Source organism: Equus przewalskii, chromosome 9 (assembly GCF_037783145.1).
Source record: "Equus przewalskii isolate Varuska chromosome 9, EquPr2, whole genome shotgun sequence".
In the NCBI taxonomy this organism is placed as follows: domain Eukaryota; kingdom Metazoa; phylum Chordata; class Mammalia; order Perissodactyla; family Equidae; genus Equus; species Equus przewalskii.
The window spans coordinates 66,573,217-66,596,291 of NC_091839.1; the positions used below are offsets into that span (position 1 = coordinate 66,573,217).

The 23,075-nt window shown below is 40.8% G+C and overlaps 2 protein-coding genes across 7 annotated transcripts in view; one reads left to right on the forward strand and one right to left on the reverse strand.

Moving 5' to 3' along the window:
• The window catches only part of LOC103559605 (DNA helicase MCM9), an 85,427-nt gene that overhangs the window by 39,439 nt on the left and 22,913 nt on the right, over positions 1-23,075 (reverse strand). For 3 of the 6 annotated variants that reach the window (XR_011522637.1, XM_070559332.1, XM_070559333.1), the window contains exons 6-7: positions 19,763-19,888; positions 17,966-18,085 (exon numbers count right to left, since the gene is read on the reverse strand). Coding sequence is in view for 4 of the 6 variants with exons in the window: in XM_070559332.1 (XP_070415433.1) it covers positions 17,966-18,085; positions 19,763-19,888 (246 nt within the window). In the remaining 2 variants the exon portion in view is untranslated. Of the gene's footprint in view, positions 1-2,768; positions 6,170-11,862; positions 11,977-17,304; positions 18,086-19,762; positions 19,889-23,075 lie in introns of those variants that run through there. The other 3 variants (XM_070559334.1, XM_070559335.1, XR_011522638.1) reach the window with 3 other exon arrangements.
• Positions 1,009-15,228, forward strand: ASF1A (anti-silencing function 1A histone chaperone). The gene is made up of 4 exons (XM_070559336.1): positions 1,009-1,591; positions 7,630-7,745; positions 12,162-12,338; positions 13,502-15,228. Exons 1-4 carry the CDS (start codon positions 1,483-1,485, stop codon positions 13,712-13,714), a joined length of 615 nt encoding a protein of 204 aa, XP_070415437.1. The 5' UTR covers positions 1,009-1,482; the 3' UTR covers positions 13,715-15,228.

A 23,075-nucleotide genomic window follows, 5' to 3' on the forward strand; every position in this document is an offset into this window, starting at 1 on the left:
CACTGAAGGAAAAAATGACGGTTTACGAATACCAGGTAATAAAACAAACCTTTATACCACCCTTACTTAGTAAACAGAAACAGCTCAACCACCTCACACATGTGTTAACAAGCTCTCCCTCTCCCCACAATGCTAGTCAAGCAGCATACGTGAATCGGTATTGAATGTTGGTGAATCAAGGAATGGCTCTTCCGAACTTGCTGTGGTGCCCTAAATTTGTACTTACTAACGGTTTAGGTCATGAATTTTTTGAAAATCACATGTTGATTAGCCTTTGTTTGCTCTACTCTCCTTTTCCTTTCTCTATTGTATCTGTCGCCCTTTGGTCTCCTGACACTTTCATTTTCTTTTTTTCCGTTTCTGCTATGCCTACCAAACGGCAGAAGCCTGGGGTGTAACTGATCAGATCTCTAATAATCTTTTCCTTATTCTAGGACTTTCCAGATGGGAATGGGAGGAAGAAGACCCAGGTGCAGCCAAATATTACCTATTCGGATTTTCCAAGCAAAGTGGGTGTGGAAAAGCGTCTCCTCACCCTTCATTTTCTATGTTTAACTAACGGCGTTGTCGTGCCCAAACGCAGACGTTGGCCAAGAACTAGATTTCCAAAATGGCTTTGCTCCTTTCGAGCTGGCATCGGTCTATAAAACGCAATTTATTTCCACTGCAACCAACCCTTCTCTCTACACCAAAATATTACCCAATGCATAGATAGCTGGACCCAACCTAGTGTAGACAACTGAATCACATCTGCTAAATTCAGTAGAGAGGCGCCATAGCCGTTGGACCGATGTAAAAAGAGCGCTAAAAAAAAAAAAAAAACCCACACGAAGCAAACGAGAGGCGGCTGTCGCCCGAGATCACGCCCTCCCGCCGCCGGGCCCGCCGCGAGCACGCCTCCAGCAGCGGCCACGCCCCACGCCGCCTCGGCCGCGGCCACGCCCCCTCCGCCCCCCGCCCCGCCCAGCCGCGGCCACGCCCGACGTGAGGCGCGGGAGCCGCCGGCCCAGGGGCGGGGCCTGTGCCGCCCCTCCCCCCGCCGCCGGCGGCGGCGGCGGCCTCCGCGCGGGCCTCCCAGCCCGTATTCCACTCACTTTGTTCTCCGCCTTTGTCCTAATCCACACCAGCAGGTGGAGCCGCAGTTAAAGTTTCCGAGTCCATTCCGGGAGCAGGAGCCCATCTTGCTCGCCGCCGAGGCCCTCGCTGGAGGAGGAGGGTCAGAGCTCGGGTGCAGCCAATCGCGGGCAACGCTGCTAGTTATCAGAGCAGAATGGGCTGTAGTTTAGTGAAATAGGAAAGCTGCAAAACACTGTGGAGTGTTCCCGTGTAAATAAAAAGAGGAAAAAAAAGTTTCTCAAGTCGCCGCTGCACGACGTCGGGCCGGCGCCGGGGCGGGGGTCTGCGCTCTCCCGAGCGGCCGCGCGCTGGACTTTATTGTGCCGCAACAAGCCCCGTCCCCATTGTTTGTGTTTTTTTCAAAATATGGCAAAGGTTCAGGTGAACAATGTAGTGGTGCTGGATAACCCTTCTCCGTTCTACAACCCGTTCCAGTTCGAGATCACCTTCGAGTGCATCGAGGACCTGTCTGAAGGTGAGTCGGGAGCCAGCCCGCCGCCCGCTGTCAGTTGCGGGCTGCAGACGTTAAAGTTTCCCGGGCCCGGCCTCGCGGGCGGGCGGGCGGGCGGCCGGGACTCAGCGCCGGGCGGCGGGCTCGGCTCGGCGGAGGGAAACTTGAAGTTGATGGACGCCGGCCGCGAGGCGCGCGCGGGTCGGCCGCAGCCGGGGCGCCACCGCAGCTCAACTTGCGAGGAACTTGTGCGAGCGGAGGTAGCCATGTTGTCAGCTTTGTCTGGCGGGCGGGCGGGTCGCGGGACCCGCACTCGCGCCCGCGGCGCCTGCAGGGGATCGCGCCCGGCTGGCCCCGCGCCGCGAACGGCCTCGGCGGCCCCGGCGCGGAGACCGGGAAGGGAGAGGCTCGCGTGTGGTCGCGCCGGCGAGGTAGCAGCGGAGCCATCTTACCCGGAGGAGAGAACTGGGCCACCGACCCGGCGTCACGCCGCCTCCTCTCGGCGGGTGACGAGCGCGGCGCTCCGCCTGCCCACCTTCCTGCCCCCGAGCGCCAGGCAAATCCATTTTTAGAGCTGACGCCGAGCGCAGTCCTCTCCCGGTGGCCGAGCCCGGCCGCGCCGGGGAGGGGAGCGAGCTGTCCTCGCGCTGATTTCTGGCTCCCTCGACCAACCAGCGGGGGAGGCGGGCGCAGGCTCGGCCCCTCGGCGCCGCGGGCCGGGCGCCGACGCTGCCGGGGGCCGCGGGGGCTCGCGGGCCGGTGCTGCTCGGCCGGCGCCCGGGATGCTCGGGGCGCCCGCGGATGCTGGCGCGCAGGCTCGCCCCGACCTGCGTGGACTCCTTTTCCGTAATGACTGAAATCTTCTCTCTTCTCTCTCAGGAAGAAAAATATTGCTAAGCTAGAAAGTTACATTTAACCCAAGAGCAGAAATAACTAAAATACTTAAGTATAATCACTGACTTCTAAGTAGTCTGAAAGAAGACTTTCTTCAAGAACGTGTTGAAATCTAATTAAAATAACTCCACATCCAAACACCCTGAACATAAAACACAAAAGTGGGCTAGGAAACAAAAGGTAAAGTCCTCATGGCAATGCAAAAATTTTTACTATTTTTTCTAACTTCATTTTAAGGTCTTCACAAAGATAAATTTTTTAATACGTGCAGTAATAAATATTTAGAAAGCTCAAACTTGCCAAGGTCTTATCTTTGCTTCTCTTAGATTTTATTAAAATACTCCAGTGCTTCATTTTTAAAATTTGAGGGGAAAAACGATTAACTTCATCAAAGGTAATTTTACAGTTAAATATGAAACATACTTCTTTGGACTTACAAGTATATTTAACAAAGTGCATTTAAAATTATTCTAATGGCATGTAAAGCATTTTCACTTTAAAAATTAGTTTTTAATCTCTATAAAATGTATTTTATGTAGGGTAGCTTCTTAAGTTATAAAAGCTATACATGCTCATTGTAATAAAGTTTTTAGAAGTTGTACAGACATATATAAAGTAACAGTTCTCTGTACTCAATGCCTTCACCCATCTCACTCCTGTATGTAACCATAATTAATACTTTGTGCTCTTCTCAGTTTTAATACATATGTAAAGCATATATGCACATATATGTGGGGCACATTTTGAAAGAGGATTCACTTATTAAACTAATTTCTAAATAGGCCATTGATAATAAAATTGAACGGGATTTTTCTTAGCACTCTGAAACCGTTTCATTACTTTCCCATAGTACTACTATAAGAATTTCAGCTACCAGGCCCATTTTTCATACCGAACAGTCAGTAACTTTTCCTTTTGATTGCCAATTGCATATAAAAATGGGTGACTGCAACAGAAACCACTGAATGAAACCAGTCCATTCTAACTTATACTATAGTGTTTTAGGTACTGGAAGTTCTTCAAATGACAGATGTTTCTCAAGTGATGCCTTCCATTTTAGGGGCTAGTTCTGAACAAGGATGACATGATTCAGGATGTTACAGGACGTCAACATTGGATGGTTGAAACCCGCCATTCATGGAAGCAGAACTGTGTTCCATTTTTAACGGGGACCTATTCAGAACTCAGCTGAATCACATGAGAGTTTTTACAGTACTAATGTCAAGAATATACCTAGTTCTACTTGTACACCTCACTTTCCAGGGCATTTATACTGGTCATTTATTTAGTATTTTTGGAAGAGTTTAAGCTGAGTCATACCGAAGCTGCAAAGGAATCTTCCAAAAAGGTGCTGTGCTTGTGTACTCCACCTAGAGGCTGTGTGGATTAAGGAAGTTGAGTTTACTTAGCAAAGGCTTCTTATAGGTTCCATACTTTTATACTGCAGTTCATTTAAAAAATCTGTTCTTGAGATGAAACTACAGAACATTATGAAGAGAAATTCTCACTCGATAATTTTGTCTCAAGTCCCAAACCAGAGGTTGGCCACTATTTTTCATACTTGTCAAAAGCCCCCCAATATTTCACTTTCCTTTAAAAGTGGTGTAGATTTGCTTCAGAAAAAGCCTTGAGGAGTATTTGCTCTTCAGGTAATTTAGTTTTTTCTAATATAAGGCTTATATCAGTGGCTTGTTGTCCTATCTACTGATTTAAGGAGAGGCTTTCCTGTCGTCTGGGAGATAGGAGACCCTGGATGTGCTGGATGTGATGGTCACCAACCCTGTACAAGCTCTGACTGACCTTCCTGCTACCTTTGTTATACCTTCTGTTGATTGCTGCTTCTCTGCTGAAAGGAGCCGGTTTTTGTTTTTTAAATTGATCAGTATCAATAATTATCGCTCCTGTCAGTTGAATACTTACAATGTACCAGAATGGAGTGTGCTGCTTCATATTTTCAAACTTCAGGCTTGTTCTAATCCTCAAAGATTACATACTTTCCACCAGACCACAGGTCTTCCCAAGTCGTATAATTAGTTTACAATTCCCTTGGTGACTTCCCTCACTCCCACCACAAATGGAGATACTTGCAGGCTGGGATTACCATGATTAAATGAAACAATTAGTTAACTTTTTAAATAAATGAAGAAACTCCTTCAACTGATAAACTGTGTAAAGCACCTGACCCTACCCCTTCCTCCTTCAAATACATGGGGGCAGGAGAATGAAAGCTGGGTTTGAAAAAAAAAAAAGTTAAGAAAACAACTGATGCTAATTTATAAATAAGGACTGAGGATTTTTAACTTGGTAGCTAAAGCAAGCATGCCATTAGCATAAAAATTAAGGTACAGGTGCCCCCTGAGTTACAACTTGTGCATCATCTCGCCATGGCTTCTGCACTCTCACCAGTATCCCCCCTGCAATGAAGCTCCTTTATTCCACTGTTCATTTGAGCACTGGAAAGGGAAGAATTAACCCTCCTAGTTATGGTTTTGCAAAGCGCCTAGGCTTAGGAATTGCAGAGGCGTAGCCTGCATTCTGACTCAGATTTATCAGCTGTGTCAATTTGGGTTGATTAGGCTCTCAGAGCCTCAACTTCCTTATTTGCGTAATAGGTATAATTAAATCCATCTGATAAAGCTGTTGAGGTTTAAACAGCAGGTGTGAAGTGGCAAGACCAATGCCCAGCACATAGCAGGTATTTCATAAAAGTAGGTTTACAAATCCTGACTGTTCCCATGCCAGACCACAAATGCCAACTTAACTTACACCGATTAGGAGGCCAAAAGCACTATACATAGCGGTACAAATACATATAAAATGACCAAGATATTACGCAAACCTCCATGTGCCAATTCCCAGTCTTGTCCTCACTTGGCTAGTTTAGTAGTTTCCATTCTCCTTTCTTAAAACAGTTTCTCCACTTGGCTTTTGGGTTACCTCCCTCACTGGCCACTAGTTGTATAACCTAGTTTTATTGATTCTTCCTCATTTTCCTAACCTCTTCACTTTGGAGAGCCCCAAGGCTCATTCCCTAGGACTCTCCCCTATTTTTAAAGCTTTACGTATTGACAGTTTCCAAGTTTTTACCAGACCTATTCGTTATCTCAAGATTTCTAGTAGATATCTCAAATTTAACATGTCCAAAACTAACTCCTGATTGTTTCTATCCCCCAACCCCTGCGAAAAAAATGACTCTTGCTGCGTTTGTCTTCAGGATTTATCTGCTTCTCACCCCCATGGCTCCACATGGTCCAAGCCACCATAATTTTTTGCCTCAATTGTTGAAATATCCTGTTTCTTCCTCCCTCTTAGTCTATACTGAACACAGCAGCCAAAATGATCCTTCTAAAGTGAAAGTCAGATCATGTCACTCCTCCACTTGAACCAGCCAGTGGCTTCCCATGCCACTCAGTGTAAAAGCCAAAAGTCTTTATGAGAGCCTTCAGAGCCTTGCATAATCTGGCCGTGCCCCCCCAGCCCCCCCAATCTCACAGTTGGTTATTTTCCCCTTTGCTTAGTCTGCACCAGCCCTGGCTTCTTTGGTTTTTCTTGAGCGTGCCAAGCATGGTCCTACCTCCGGGCCTTTGAATTTGCTGTTCCTTCTGACTAGGTATTCAAACTGCTTGTTTCCTCTCAGTCTTCATCAACAAACAGATGATATTGTGAGATGTCAGATCCAGGACCCTACATCTGGAAATGTGCTGGAAGCTGAAAATATAAGTGGTCTAGGTCTAGGACAGAGCCATGACATACATAATGGATCCTCAGAAAATGACTACGGACTTAAAAAGAGAAAGTATAGGGGCTGGCCCGGTGGCGCAGCAGTTAAGTGTGCACGTTCCGCCCTGGTGGCCCGGGGTTCGCCGGTTCGGATCCCGGGTGCAGACATGGCACTGCTTGGCACGCCATGCTGTGGTAGGCCTCCCACACATAAAGTAGAGGAAGATGGACACGGATGTTAGCTCAGGGCCAGTCTTCTGCAGCAAAAAGAGGAGGATTGGCAGTGGATGTTAGCTCAGGACTAATTTTCCTCAAAAAAAAAAAAAGCATAAACCTTAAGGATCTCTTAGTTCAATAAACTGCAGTTTAGAATGCAGTATGAATAAGTAGTGTCTGTACTATTTCTGTTACCTATTTATAGAACAGAAATATCTACACAGTTACACAAAAACAGGCAACACATGGTGGCACTAGCTACCCAGAAACACCCCTCTGGAAGTGCGGGTGTTGTCTTGGGAGTGAATCCAAGAGGCAGACCGCACAATGCTCAACAGCCCAAGGGGACCCGGAGGTCTCAGAGATGATCTGTATTTGTAGAGCTGTCTTCCTGCCCTACTAAAAACGAGGCTCCTTCACAAGAGCAGTCGTTTTACTCATCTCTGGTTCTTTTCAAAGAGCACAATGTAAAAGGTGCTCAATAAAATCTGAATTTCACAGAATGCCCAAATTACACAGTGTGTCTTGTGTTGCACTTTAGAGTGTCTTGTTCCTCCTTGTGCCTGTTCCCACTGTTTAAACTCTATTGTGTCAAGTGGTATAAGGATCCTTGGTTTCCTCTTCCTGATTTAAAGATTGTACAACATGAAGTGGTACCATGAGGAAAAAACCCAACTGTGGTCCTTTAACAGTGGATGAGCTGAAGCCCCTCTGAGCCATGAGGGAAGTTTGCTAAAAATGATTTTTCCATGTTGGAGCTCTTTGATGATATGGATCTGTGTAACATAGCATGGGGCAGCCCTTCCAAAGTGTGTGTTTAGTAGGTTGTTAAGACATGACATATGAAAAAAGGGGGGAGGGATTGTACAGCCAAATAAATTTGGGAAATACTGGATTAACGTTACTGGTGTTCTTTACTGAAGGATGTCTCAGAACACTTACTTCGCCAGTGTGCTTTCTGAATCCTTAAGACAAGGCATTTCCCAAGTTTTTGGTTTCTTTGTGAGGAGACCTGCCCAGGGACCAGTTTTTGACAGAAGAGCACTTTGAGAAACTTCGGTATGAAATCTAAAAATTTTTAAGGAGCAGTTTAGTGCCTTTTTGGATTTTCTGCTAGGAGAAGCCAATTTTAGCAGCCAGTAAATGGTTAAGTGGACATTAAAAGGGTCTTTGATGTCATCTCGTAATGAAATTACTGAATATGAAATAATGTTTTGGTTTCTAACCCCTAGACTTGGAATGGAAAATTATCTATGTGGGCTCTGCAGAAAGTGAAGAATACGATCAAGTTTTAGACTCTGTTTTAGTGGGCCCTGTTCCTGCAGGAAGGCATATGTTTGTATTTCAGGTAAGATTACTCTTGGTAAATATGTATGCCAAATGTGTTTCTAAATAGACTATCTATCATGGTCTGAATCCCCTTCCTTTTGGGTTAAGTCACTCCTGTTCTGCTGCATTCGCTTTTTATCTGCTTCTATTATGTTTGAGGAAGTCTTCCTGTCATAAAGGAGCACTACCTCTTGATTTGTGTGCTGAGAGATGTTAATGTGATGTTTACTACAGGGTTTGCACGGTGTGCAGTAAACCTTATACTGGGTCATGGCATACATGGTGGTTAATTTGGGGATCTTCCTGTGAATAGTCCCTTAGTATCAGACTTTCGGGGTGGCTGTGCAGCAGCGCAAAACATGGATTCAAAATGCATACTACTAACTGATATAGTTAGTAATATGCACCTTCAGTTTATCGTTTCAGCCGCTAGAAGTGATGATGGTATAACAAACAACAGCAGCATAATCAGTAATTAAACCTAGGTTAAAGTTTATATGTATAGATAGAGATTTACTGCATGATCTCGGGTGATTGGAATTGAAGTCCAGTGGTTTACTAAAGTATCTAATCCATACATTTTATAGAAGATTACTGTTACAAATCTACTACTGTATTATTTGTGAGGGGGAATTCTAATATAAATTATGTGCTTGGATACTACAGACAGCATTTGGGTCTGTGCCAAGGCTTCAGACATCGTCTTCTGTATTCAAAAGTGTTAACTTCTTTTAATCCATATTACATTTTGTATAAAACTATTGTCACTTCCCAATTATCCATGCTTATTAGAAGGAAATATAATAGTCCAAAGAGTAACTAGCCGTTGGTTTTTAAAAACCTATTATTAATTTCGTTACAAGTCTTTCTAGACAGATTCCTATCAGTTAAGTAGAATTCACTGGAAGGACTCCCTCCAGAAAGAAAAACTATTCCTATCCCTGCTCTCCCTTTTTCTTATATCACCCATGGGACCAATTTAAATGAATCCTGTTGGTCAGATAATCCCATCAGATACGGGCCAAGAACCCCTCACATGTGCTATCTCTAGAGCTGCTACTGTCCCTCCCCTCTCCTAAATAGAGAATTCAGAGTCTTGGTCTCCTAGCCTTAGTGCTTTTTACTAAAGAGTAACAAATAATTTACTCTGTCTAAACAAATGGTTAAGGAGAGCTCAAATACATTAATTAGTAAAGTGCTGTTAACCTGAGTTGTGTGCGTGCATAACCTTGGTGAGAAAGGTGGATACCAGAGACTGCACAGGTAGAACTGGTTCAAATTCTCCACTGCTTACTAGGCACACGTGACATTGGACAAGCTCCTTAACCTCCCTCAGTCACTCAGTCATCTGTAAAATGTGGATAATGTCCTACCTCGTAAGAATGTTTGAGGAACAGAGCAGTTAAGTACAATTCACTGACAAACAGTGCCCTATTTCTATAATTAGAACTTAATTAGAACTTAATTTTTATTCTCTTAGCTTCTTGAAATTCTTTTATAAAGAAGCAGTTTTTGCGTTGTCCTACAAGCCTGGAGAACTTCACTGATGATAATTCATGATGTAGTAAGAAACTTGGTTTAACATGTAGTAGTGATGTACCTTTTTATGCTACTATAAAAACTTTAACCTAAATCTCATTTTTGAAACAAATCTTAAAAGTTTTGTATGTGTTTGTGTTATTAAGAACACTCCTTATGTTGTAGAAAAAAATTTTATTCAAGAGTATTTCCCTCTAGTGATTTTCCAGTGGTTTTACCTTGGTATCAGTGCACGTTGCCAAAGAGCGCAGAGGAAGCACAGGGCGATTTAGATCATATGGTCAGCCTGTGCAGTTCACAAAGTCCACCGCTATCAGCAGAGAGGGACTAAAATACAGTTCTGTCTTGTGCTTTAAACAAACTGCTGTAGTATTCTCCTGGCCTGCCATGATTTTGCCTCCGAATAAACGTGGCTTTCTCATGGGTATGTCAAAGGCTAGCAGGAAGATGTCCAGACATCTGCCTGGTATTGCTGGTTGGAGTCAGATCTCTGCCTATCACTTCTTCATCCTGAATGATCTGAGAGGCCTGCAGGTTTCTCTGCTTGAATTTGCTCAAGCCAAATCCTTTGGCAAACAAATTTTAAAACACAAACATGCCTAGAATCAATTTGCTGAGGGGATGGGAAGCAATATGGGGGAAAAGTTCCCACAGCAGTACTGATTACCTCTTTCCCTTCTCCACCCACTTCTGGGTACATTAGAATCTCTTTGGGTGCCCTGGAAGTAACCTAACCCCCCTGGGGAGGGGTGCACAGAATCTCTAAGACAGCAGCATATTCTCAGGGCAGGCCCTGTGTCCCCATTCTGGTATCTCTCCAGAGAGATTGTAAACCACTCCAGGACAGGAACTAACTTATGAATGAATTTCAAAATACTAAGTATATACTGTGTGCCCAGAGCTGTGCCAGACTGAAATTAGAAACTGGATGGGACTCCTGCCCTGGATGAGGCTTAGAACTGCAGGGAAGACTGAAGGATAAACATTTACTTAGATTGTTGGACATACATCAGCAGAGGATTGGTGTCAAGTAATATGAATGCATAAAAAAGTGCTATTAATTCTCCTTTCTGAATTAGAAAGGGCGTCTAAGGAGGATACATTTGATGCAAACCTCAAAAGATGGATTTTTGAGCATGTTAGGGAAGGACCTTTCAGGAGAAGGGAACAGTATGTGTAAGGCAGAGGTAGGAAAGATTATCACTGCATTTTAAAGAACCTGTGTAGGGGCCGGCCCCGTGGCCGAGTGGTTAAGTTCACATGCTCTGCTTTGGCGGCCCAGGGTTTTGCCAGTTTGGATCCTGGGTGCGGACATGGCACCACTCATCAAGCCATGCTGAGGTGGCATCCCACATGCCACAACTAAAATATACAACTATGTACCGGGGGGCTTTGGGGAGAAAAAGGAAAAAATAAAATCTTAAAAGAACCTGTGTAATTGTAGAACAAGAGTAAGAGGTGTGGAATTAAAGGGAGTGAATGGAGATGTTTGGTTAGAAACAAATTGTGAAGGGCCTTGTAAATAAGTTAAAGAACTGAGATTTTTATCCCTTAGAAATGGAGTAATCATCTGAAGTTTTAAACCTGGGGAAGGGGAAGGGATGGATCTGTACTTAGATAGCTTATGCTGACAGCAGTGCAAGTAATAGGCTAGAGCTGGGGGAGACCAGTTAGGAAGTTTTAGCAATATTCCAGATAAGAGATGAAGAGACAAATTCAGGCTTCAGAGATGAGAAATGCTGAGACTGACTAGATGTGGGAGGTAGGGAAGCTGAGGGGGACTGAGGTTTTTAGCCTAGGTGACTAGGTAGATATTTTATGCCGTTTCATGTCATCTACATGTGGTAGGTCTACAGTATTCATTAGTCTTTGATGATAATGGCCTCATTGAGAATGCCAGCCAGGGGTATTCCCAAGCTAAGGCACTGGCTGAAGTGTTCCTCCAGGCTCGGGGATGTTCCTTAGTGTCTGGGAAGGAGTAATCTGATCCGCTAAGACTTCATGCACTTACAACTCAGAAAGGCTGCCTCAGGTCACACTCAGATGCCTCACCATCACCGCCCATCCCCTCAGTCTATGCCTCCTTCCAACCCTCCTCCTCACCGTCCTGAACCCGGCCATGGACAGGTCCCTGCCCTTCACTCATGCTCTTAGCCACCTCTAGGTCACTTAATTCACCTTCTGCATTTCTCAAGGTTCAGCTTAACAGTAGCTTGATTCAAAACAGTGTCATTGATTACATCTGCCTAACACAATCTTTACCTTCATTGACTTTCCATAGTATGTATGGTGTAAACAGCTAATGCTATATTTTAGTGCCCAGCAAAGTCATTATTCACAATAGGGGGATTACTATTTTTTTGAAAACATATAGCTATTTCCATTCCACTTTTCGTTTTCTATTTACTCTTGGAGTATCTGTGAGGGGTGGGTGAGTAGGTGTGAGAAAGGCCATCCTGGGCAGAAGAGGGGAACTGGGATAGTAAACATTTGCTGCCACTAGGCTGCATGGAACAACTGAATATTTACTAATTTAGGTCTGAAAATTGTGACTGGAAAAAGAACCAATAAGACTATTGATCTGTTTGCTTTATTTTATAAAAGGTTTTGTAAGTGAATAGTGCATACCCATGAACAACCACATGCTGTGGGCAGATCTGTTTTCCTCTAGAAGCAGGGATGCTTTCAAGTGCCCAGGGCACTGAGGTATACTGTGGAGAAAGACAGGAACTGTATTTTCTGCCTGTAAGTCAATCTCAAAAATAAGCATTGTATGATTTCCAAATTTTTGTTGCTCTGCCCTTAACTGATGATGTTCAATGTAGTCAAAACTCCAGTTGCACTTGCAGTTAACAGCCTTTTGTGATGTGTTTCTTTTCTTTCTAAATTATTCTAGGCTGATGCACCTAATCCAGGACTCATTCCAGATGCAGATGCCGTAGGTGTAACAGTTGTGCTAATTACATGCACCTATCGAGGTCAAGAATTTATTAGAGTTGGCTATTATGTAAATAATGAATATACCGAGACAGAATTAAGGGAAAATCCGCCAGTAAAACCAGACTTTTCTAAGGTAATCTTCTGACTGTTCCTTTTTCATTACTTTTACTATACAATTTTTTGAGCAATTGCCATTTCATGGTATACCATCAAAATGGCTTTCAGACAAAATAAATTTGAGGTCCTTGTGCCAACTGGGCAAACGAATCACTGTTCCATCACTATGGATGACCTCAAACCTCACCTCCAGGTGAGTCCTTAGTAATTAATGTTGGTCAGGCACCTTCAGAATCTGGTGATTTAGAAAACTGAAAGGGCCTCTGGTAAGAAACAGGACTTGCTTTATGGCTGTCTGTATGGCACTTCCCAGACATCATGATTCTCTTCATTTCAACCGTTAGGACTAGGTTAAACTAAAGGTCTGAAATATTTCTGGTGATGGAAAACAGCTTAGCTTCTGAATGAGAAGCTGAAATCCATGATTCAGTATTCTGAAAAATACTTAGTAGTTTATGATTTTCCGTTGAGAACTGTAACAGTTTAGTTACTAGTGATTTTTGTGAGATTGAACACAGTGATCTATCTGCCAGACCATCCATGCAAGAAAAATTACATGGGAGTAGAATGGAATGTTCTCCTTTGTGATAATAAGACTGGAATGTTTCTTATCCTGGTGTGGGACTTTCTCTTGATCCAATTTATCAGTTACCTGTATGGTACCTTATATAGTAAAAAGAGAAGAAACTAGAATACTCTTAAGAATGAGTCATAAAAAAAGGTAGGAAACCACTAATAATAAGAGGTTATACTGGGGGAAATTTTTCATTTTGCTTGAAAATATTACTGAAGAGATACCACATCAATCTAAAGAGCATATTGGTTTGTCAGATAAAGCATCCTCAGAAGCCTTTGCCTTCAAAAAAGAAGATTCTCTCCCTTGTAGGAAACAGAAATATAGAGGAGTTAGATATTTTGTTGGTTACTAAAAGATCTGGTTGAATTGCCTCAGATTCTTCATATCTTGTTTCCATTAGGCTAAAATAATTTCTTTGCTGCAGCCCTAGTCCTTGTTTATTAGTTATGTTCAAGATACTTTATTTGACTTATACCTTTGTATATGAACTTAGCCCTTTAGGAGTACTAATATAAAGAATCCTTCTGTGAAGCTCCTATTTCTATATGGTGATCTAACTTTCTTAGTGATTACCATTTATATATTTTTCCTTCTTCCTTTAGCTTCAAAGGAACATTTTGGCATCTAATCCCAGAGTCACAAGATTCCACATTAATTGGGAAGATAACACAGAAAAACTGGAAGATGCAGAGAGCAGTAATCCAAATCTACAATCACTTCTTTCAACAGATGCATTACCTTCAGCATCGAAGGGATGGTCCACATCAGAAAACTCACTAAATGTCATGTTAGAATCCCACATGGACTGCATGTGACCACCTGCCATCCCTTTAGTAAAAATTAAGCTATAAAAACACACAGAACTATTTCCCTGAAATTCCGTAAGTACATAGTCAAGACACAATGTGAAGAATTTGTTTAAAAAACATCCTGTAGAAAGTTTATAAGAAAACCAGTATTTGAGCAAATTGTGGAATATAAATACAACTATTTTTAAGTAATTTTTTTCTCTAATGTGTTATTTTATTTGTTCAAAACTAATCTGATTAAAACATATATATTATTTTCTTCTCCTCTATATGTAATTAAAGCACTTATAAAGAAAAATACGAATCATTAGGCCAGGTTGTAAAGATGTCTTAGCCTCTTGGACAGTAATCTTTGGACCACTATTTAAACGGGCCTTTGAAAGAATAACGTTCACTTCAACTAACATGTTTCTTCCTGTTACAGCATATATTTTGGTCTAATTTAAGGGGCAAATTTCCATTCTTTTTTGGCATGTCCTTAGAGAAGGGATTTGAAGTCGAGTGTATGCTACCAAGAACTTTGGGATCTGATTTTCCAGGCCACCTTGAAGCCTCTTAGGGCTGCTGTTACAGTTCATGTAATGTTAGCATTCAGTGTGGTTTCTAAGATAATAACAAATGTGGTTAACTGTTTATAAGGTCCTCTGGCTATGGTTTTTTGTTTTTATAACAGTTTAGGACCTCGGAACACTCCCTGAATCATACATCATTATTACCCACTGAATTCAACAGGTCAAAAGCAGATCTGAACTCCTTAAGTTTAAGAATAGGGGGTTATAATGACTTAGATCTGTTCATTAGATTTATAAAAACACTTATGAACTTTTTAAAATTCTTTCGACAGATCATCTGTTGTTGGCAGCATTTAAATAAAAACAGTGGATTTGGAAAGGTATATTTAGTTTATCATAATAGATAAGTTACTATTTTGGAAATATATGTATTTTCACACATATAGTACTTTTCCCCATATCCCCTGACACTCATGCAGAATAATATTAAGCATATTTGTGGTTGACATATTCTAGATAGCCTTTCCAGATAAGTTTTTTAAAAGCAATCTTGGAAAGGAATGCATTAAATAAATGGGCCAAAAGGTTCTTTTTCTTTGATGAGAGCTAGGTCCTTCCTCAAAAAGTTTCTTATGCTCCATTAAATTAAGTGTAGAATATTCTCATTACTCTTGCTGCTAAGCAAGACATCAGCCATATGATGCAGAGTTATGCAGTGCCTTCATATCTAAAACTTTTATACTGCACTTTTTAAAGCTTTTATTTTGAGGAAGGGAAAAGGGCATTTGTCTGAATGTGGATTCTAAGTTGTATATATTTCCTGTCATTCTAGAAAAGTGAATTTGTGAAGCAAAATTTTGCTAAATGTTAAACTCTTAAATTTAATATACCAAGATTATTAAAATACTGTCCACTAACTAGTCCATAGACTTTAAAAGTAAAATACATCCGACTGTTAAAACTATATGAAGAAAATTTCATTTTTGTCAAATTGCAATTAAAAGAAAATGTTAAAATATGAAAATAAAAGTAAAACTTTCCAACAAAGAGCTCAGTGATTAATATAATAGGAACAAGGTATGTGCTTATTAGAAATAAAGCATATATAAGCCAAATTACCAAATAAAGCAATTCACTGCTGAGTTTTTATTCGGATTAATTATGATTGGTTTGTATTGACATCAAAGGGTTAGGTTTTTACATCAATTTATAAATGGACAGTCAATTTTCACATAAGTTTGAGATTTAAAAACTTACCTCATTTAAAATTTTTATGGTACTATAATTTTTAAAAAGTTAAAATTAAAATAGAAAGGTTTAGAGTTCAAACATCAGGAACTAAGAAACTGTAGCACCTCGGTTTTTTTCCCTGTTTATCCTCATTAACAGACACGATCTGGATTATAGCTAGAAGGTTTAAAATTTTTTTTCCCCCTTTTTGACCAAGTAAATAGCTGTGTCCTGAGAAGTAAACCTGAACAAATTACTTAGGCCATGGAAGAGACAAGCAGGTAAGCGAGGGAGTGAGGATATCACTGGAGCTGACAACAGATGCAGGAAGTCTGAGAGGCGTTCGCGCTTTTGTTCACTTAAAACCTTATGTAACCCTAGGCTTCCATGTGCTCTTACCCTCTGGTTTTAAGATTTGGGGTTTCTGGTTTTACCAGGAAAGTCTATAGCAGCAGTTTTCAAAAGTTTTTACTGTAATCCATAGTAAAAAATTTTACTTGAAAGAAGTTAAGTATGAGCCCGTAACACAAGTATGTGTTTACATTAACAATTTTCATGAAAATGCACCTTATAGTGCGGCTTTACTGTGTGTACTATATTCTGATATCTTTTATTGTATTTCATTTGAAAGTGCTGGTTTTGACTCACTGAATTGACGTTTATGACTCGAATGGGTTGTAATACACAGTTTGAAGAAAGGCTCTAGTCTGGCCTTTTGGGTAGATGAGAAGTAGCAGTAAGTTTTCTACAGTTATAAAATTTATATTCCCTTGATCTGTCTTTTCTCTCATATCTGGATTATTGTCTGGGCATTAAAAAAAGAGGAGAAAGTGCTAATAACAGTGAATCAGCAGCCATTCACTTTAAAACTGTCCCAGTACTCTGAAATTACTAGTAGCCCACAAGTTAGCTAGGACTCATTTCTTGGCATTCCATATAATTAATTTAGGAAACATTTCACATAATTACTTGGGAAACACCTTTATTTGTTGTTGATATCATTTTATACAGAACTCTAATAGTGGGTCATAAGAACTTTAAAGTGCACGTCAAGTGTTCTTTATAAATTCTTGTCTGCTTCCCTTCCAGTATCCTAAAGCTGTCCACTCCTCTCAATCCACAAACCCCTTCTTGTCAGTGCTTGATGTATTGTTTAGTTATATTTCAAAACCTGCGAGCCCCTTAGAACGGGGCTTCTCATCATGTAGGACCATTAATGGAGCATTTGCTGCTTTCTGCTAAGTTTTCAGGTGTAAGCTTCTCATAAGAAATCTGAGCACAGGCCATGGACATTAGGTATCCCTAAGAAGTAGCAAATAGCATTTGTAGAATGTGTGAAACCAAGGGCCTATTACAGAAGAGTAAGGGAACTATTTCCCCAATAAAATGGTATAAAAATACAAAATGGCATCAAAACAGGTTTTTTAACTAATTTTTTCCTAAAATCACTTTTTAATCAAATCTTGACATTCTATCTGCAAAGGCTGTTTTATTAAGGAAGATTAGCCCTGAGCTAAGATCCGTGCCCATCTTCCTCTACTATTTTTATTTTTATATGTGGGACACCTACCACAGCATGGCTTGCCAAGCAGTGCCATGTCCACACCCAGAATTCGAACTGGTGAACCCTGGGCCGCAGAAGTGGAACGTGCAAACTTAACCACTCCACCACTGGGCCAGCCCCTGCAAAGGCTTTTACAGTTACTTATTGAAGAATCATTACAATGTATGAATGAAGCTCCACAATGATGAAAGTATGCTTTCCACATACTGAGACGAATTTTCAGTAGAGCTACTGTTGCCCACCAGATCTATAAGCATGGAAATGCCTTAAGCTCTACACCTTCTATCTACTTCTTTTTTTAAAGATTGGCACCTGAGCTAACAACTGTTGCCAATCTTTTTTTTTTTTTTCTGCTTTTATCTCCCCAAATCCCCCAGTACATAGTTGTATATCTTAGTTGCAGTCCCTCTAGTTGTGGCATGTGGGACGCTGCCTCAACGTGGCCTGACAAGTGTTGCCATGTCAGCACCCAGGATCTGAACCGGCGAAACCCTGGGCGGCCCCAGTGGAGTGTGCAAACTTAACCACTCGGCCACAGGGCTGGCCCCTTCTATCTACTGTTGTAAAGTGAGATTTCCCCCTATTTAATTTCTTTCAGTGCTCTGTTTGCTGTGTCTTCATTCAAATGCCAGATGATACATACTTTTTCTGGCATAAGTATGTATGATGTTGATCACTGGAGAATGGGAAAATTGAATAGTATTCAAAACTAAGATGCAAAAGATAATATGGGATAAGTTTTTGGAAAATAACTTTAACTGAAGGTGGAGCTTTTAAAATATTTTTGTAGAGCTACAAAAGTAATGCTACATATTCCCTTCAATTTTTGGCAGTAACTCAAAAATCAGCTTGAAATTTATCCTATTACAGGTACTGATTTTCATAAGGAAAAAAACATTGTGTTAGCTTCTGTAGTCACCTTTAATTAATTGTAATTGTCATGTAAAATACCTGCACTAGTAGATCCAATTCCTGTGGTGAGCACAGATCTCGGTGTAATCTTTGCTGCATATTTGAGGAATTGAGATTTCCCTGTGCCAGGATCCCCAACCAATAAAAGATGAGATTCACCTAGAAAAAAGTAAATAATGTAAAGTTTTACATTTCTATGAAAAGACTCATGAGTAAGTATAATTAATCAAAAAGAAAATGGTCCACTTGGAATGCCACCACAATTTATATTTTATATAATGCTTTTGTTTAAGGTCATTTGAGGAAGGCTTTAACTAGAATATCTTTAGAAAGGTTAACTGTCATCATAAATAACAATCTTTAATTGATTTCTGAATATGACACTTAAAATCTAAATTCTTTTAATAGATTTCTGTGCCATTTCCAGATGTTTGGGCCTATGTTTAACATTTTTAAAAATTCTGGCTTATAATATTACTGATTTTATTTAATCTATTTTTAAATACCAAACTGCTGTGATTAAATCTTTCCATACTAGCCATATAAATATTTTATTGTTTTTACTTAGGCACTTTTTTAAGTGTTCGAAACTTTGTAAGGGCTTTATAAATATCAAATCACTTATGACTCCAACAGTTAAGTGAAAACCTTTTCCTTTTATGAAAATTTTGGTAGTTTAATGAAATATCTATCCAAGTACTATTATTTTTCCTTTTTTTTTTAAAGATTTTATTTTTCCTTTTTCTCCCCAAAGCCCCCTGGTACATAGTTGTCTATTTTTTCAGTTGTGGGTCCTTCTAGCTGTGACACGTGGGATGCCGCCCCAGCATGGCTTGACCAGCGGCGCCGTGTCCACGCCCAGGACCCGAACCAGTGAAACCCTGGGCCACCAAAGCAGAGCAGGGGAACTTAACCACTCGGCCATGGGGCCAGCCCCTTACTCTTATTTTTCAAATCTAACATAAAGTATCTATTATCTCACTGATCAAATTTATTCAGTAATATTTGAGTATTTTCTAAATATATTAATAAACGCCCATTTAAGCTCAACATTTAGCAGCGTGCCTTGCAAGCAGCAGGTGATCAAAACATACAATATACAAATACACATAAACTTTATTATATTTACTATTCTATACTCTACTCTATGGTTTTAGAGTCCCTACTAATAGCCTGATTTACAATAATGTCCCTTTAGTCTTTTGGTTTAGACTTTGGTTATTATAGGCCACATGAGGGCCACAATAAACATACTCTATGCCAGATTCAGGTCAGTTAAGTGTGTTAGCCGCAAAAAAGCTTTCTGCCAGCTGGACATAATTACACACTTAGAGTGATCTTTGCTTGAACGCATGACCTTGAGCAGCACCTCAGGGCAGATGGCATATGTGCTACCTACCCACAGAAGGGGAACCAGCAGGCAGATGACTGAGAGCGGCAGTCTGAGAGAAACACACTGACACTCACAGATGGAGAGACGCTGACTTGGAGACACTAAAAAGCACTCTTTCTAATCTTTTCCTCTTGAAGAGAGACAGGGGACCCAATGAAAAATATAGACAGTAATAGAAACATAAAGATTTTATTTTGTGGCACCCTTATAGGCTGGTGCAAAAACACACACTCATTGAAAAACTTAGGACTTCTTTTTGGAAAGACAAATTCTAGAAAGTAGCTCCTGATGCTGGACTAAGTATTAGTCAGACAGCTTTCAGCTTTAAAAGATAACATTTGGAAAATAAAGCTCAACAAGAAATTTTTATTCAGGAAAGAAGAATTCTGGCTTCTCTCCTTGTATGTGTTAATATTTCTCAAAATTTTTAAATAGGTACTAACCTCTGACTCGTGTTCCTGTAGCATCGGTCCTTTGAATCCCACCAGCCAGCACCATGGCCACAGCAAGCTTTACTAGATACATCCCAAAAACTTGAGGGCACAAGCTGGCCAATATTTCATTCCTTCCTAGGAAAGGCAGAAAGGTCAGAAATTACCAATAATTTTCAAGAAATCCTAACTGAAATGTCCCTTCCTATCCTATCTTCCTAGAGACACACTCCCATCTAAAATGATCAAGAGGACTATTTCCAAATGACTAAAAGGAGTGAATATATTTGTTTTGCTCCTAAAAGTCCTTTTCTTATTAATGCCCTGGGATGAAATGTCTGCTTTTTATTCCTGGGTGCTACCTGCTTAAGTTTCTGTAAGTTTATAATACTTTAGAAGGGACAGAAAGGAATCTGTTTTTCTACCTGAATAGGCCAACATTATCCCTCAAAAACAGTACCAGCTGCAATTTTTGTGCAGTAATTTCAGTAAAATTACTCCACTGCCTAAATAAAAGGAAGGTGCTCGATCTCAGAATAAGTCAGTAACCTTTAAATACAAGAGGTACTTGGAGCTCATGGAGCTTCTCCAGAGGTAGAAGAGAAGTAAAATAAACCCACCCTGCAAAGCCATTCAGCATTTGCTCTGAGCTGTTTGGTAAATTCTGTTTTATTAGAATAAGTTACTAGGATATCAGAGTATTAAGATCATTATAAACTACAACTCCAGCAGTCCAAACTGGAGGTCTTAGATGCTTCTGATCGTGTGCTTTAAATAAGAGAATATCCCTGTTTTAGATTCTGTTTTCACAAATGTCAAAACACCAGATCTGAGAATCTGCCTATCCCATCCATGACTAAGGTAGGTGTTTCACTCGGTCACTGGCCTAATCAACCAAGAGAGGCTCTTAGAACCCAGGAGGTTCCAACAAGCCTTTCCTGAGTCTGTCTTAACTTATATGGAGTTCACTACTCTGATGGCACTCTGTATGTCTACATTCATGTTACCAGAAATTAGTATCCACATGCTGGTAATGAAGTTGCATGATTCAGGACGTTTATTTTTATCTCTGAGTTGGTATTCATGTTTCAGTGATAGCTCTTTCCAGGAGGAAGATAATTGTACAGGTACTACTTTAGCTGATGATTTTATTTCCAGAAGCTTTTCTGGTAAACCATCAAAGGCTTGAAAGGAAAGGGCCTTCCTCCACAATTCACAGCCCTATACACAAAGGCTACTTTTTGTAATGAATCAAAATTGACTCAGTGGCAACTAAGCCATGGTCATGTGACCTGGGATGGCAGAAATGGTGAAGAAAGCAAGCCTTTTAGTAAAAAGGACCATAAAAAAGAATAAGTAAATCCTGAATGGAAGTTCACTAACTGCTGGAGGGAATCCCTCCCTTTCCTGAGGTAAAAAGCCAGAGAAAAAAGATGAAGTAAGTTCTGGGATCTAAGCAGCTAAGAAGACCTGCCAGCAGGTAGGTAAATTCTGATCAGAATCGAGAGATTACACATGAAAAGAAGGAAGGAATAGGCTCAACAAGCAAGTTTACCAGTAGGCCAACTGACCTGGGACATGTCCAAGCCAAAACTGTTAAAGAGCCGGCTTCCCTGAGTAAAGGTGGATTCAGTGACTAACGTGCTGACAGGAAGCATATCTCAGTGGTAAAAAGCACAGGCTCTGTCAGATGCCTGGATTCAAATCCCAGTGCTACTACTTACTAGCTGTCTGACTGGGGCCAGGTTTCTTAACCTCTCTGCCTCCATTTCCTTATCTGGAAAATGGACATAATAATGGTATTGCATGGAATTGTTGAGGATCAAGGAGTTAATCGTACAGCATATAGAACATACAATACCTGGTACACAGTAGGAGCTACTTAACTGTTAACTATTATATTACCCATATTACTTGTGCTTATTTCTGATCTTGGTTTCCTTACATTGTAGTCAATACAAAAGATACTATGAAGGCAGGTCTAAGGTACCAGAGAAAAGCAAAGGGAGAAGGGCCATTACCCTAAATTTGTTGTCTAATTTTGAGAAACTCAATTCCTTGGATTGTGGCAAGAGAAGTTCCCATGGCTACTTCGGGGAAGAGACTGCATTAGACTGACTACTACCCCTTCCCCTCCTTCCCAAATTTCTGGTTCTAGACCATGTTAAAAGTGTGGCTACAGCCTAGTCACCCACTCTTGTGGCATGGCCCTCAGTTACCCCAATGAAGAGAGCTTTTCAGATCTAAGATAACTGAGTCACTCCAGAGTGGGTTCAGAAGGCCCAACAGACCCCAAGCCCTATGTTTGGGTTTCTATCCAGCATCTAAGTGCCAGGGTCAAGGGATCCCTGAGGTCAATGTAGATCAGAATAAAACCTTTGGCTCCTCCTAGTCAATAACCACAGTATCAGGTCTTAATGAAGCAGGTCAACCTCCAAGAGCAAAGCAGTGAAGTAATCTCTGTCTTTAGCAAAATGAAGACGCCCTGTTGGATCCAGTTCCCCACCTTCACCTACCTCACCCCATCCCCAACACACACACACGCTTTGAAATGGTGAAGCGAGTGTGCTGATACTGGTACTTAAGAAACTAAGAAAGCAGAATCCCTTCACACTAAAACAAAAAATGTTGTCTCATTTTCTCCTTGTCTTCCTACTTAGATTTCTCACAAGGGTATTATATTTATTTCTTCCTTTTATCCAGTAAATGAGCTGGGCAGCTATAGCCTTCTAATTAAAACGAGATGGACTCTTTAGTCACCAGCACAGAGCACTTCTGATGGTCTGGTTAGAGCACTGGATGATGACCGTCCTTCACTGTTACTAGATGGAGCTGAGCTGTGGCACTGCAATTAATAAGGAATGACCATGGTCCAAGGAAGAGTTGCAGATTTTGTAAGGACCTGATCGTATGAGACAATTTTAAGTAAAAAAATTCATTTAAAAATACATATGATTTTCAAAGGGCTTGCTTAATAAAGTCACAGTGGAGAAACCTTTGGTTCTCTCTGTATAGATCAGATAAATGAATGATCAGGAACCACTACATATGTGCTACACACACAAGCAAAAACAAAATCAACCCACGAAATAAAAGCAAACTGCCTATATTTAGGCAAATGAAAGCCTTATTCTGTGAAATGGTATCTGTCCAGTTCTGCATGTAATTTAAGAATAATCACTATGTATTTGAGGTAAAGTTTATTAGAAATAGTCTATTACTGGCTTCGGTTTATTATTCTCAGAAGATGCCTCCAAGAAAGAATGAAAACAGACATTTGAAGATTTAATTGGTGTTTTATACGTTTGGGATTTTTAAATAAACA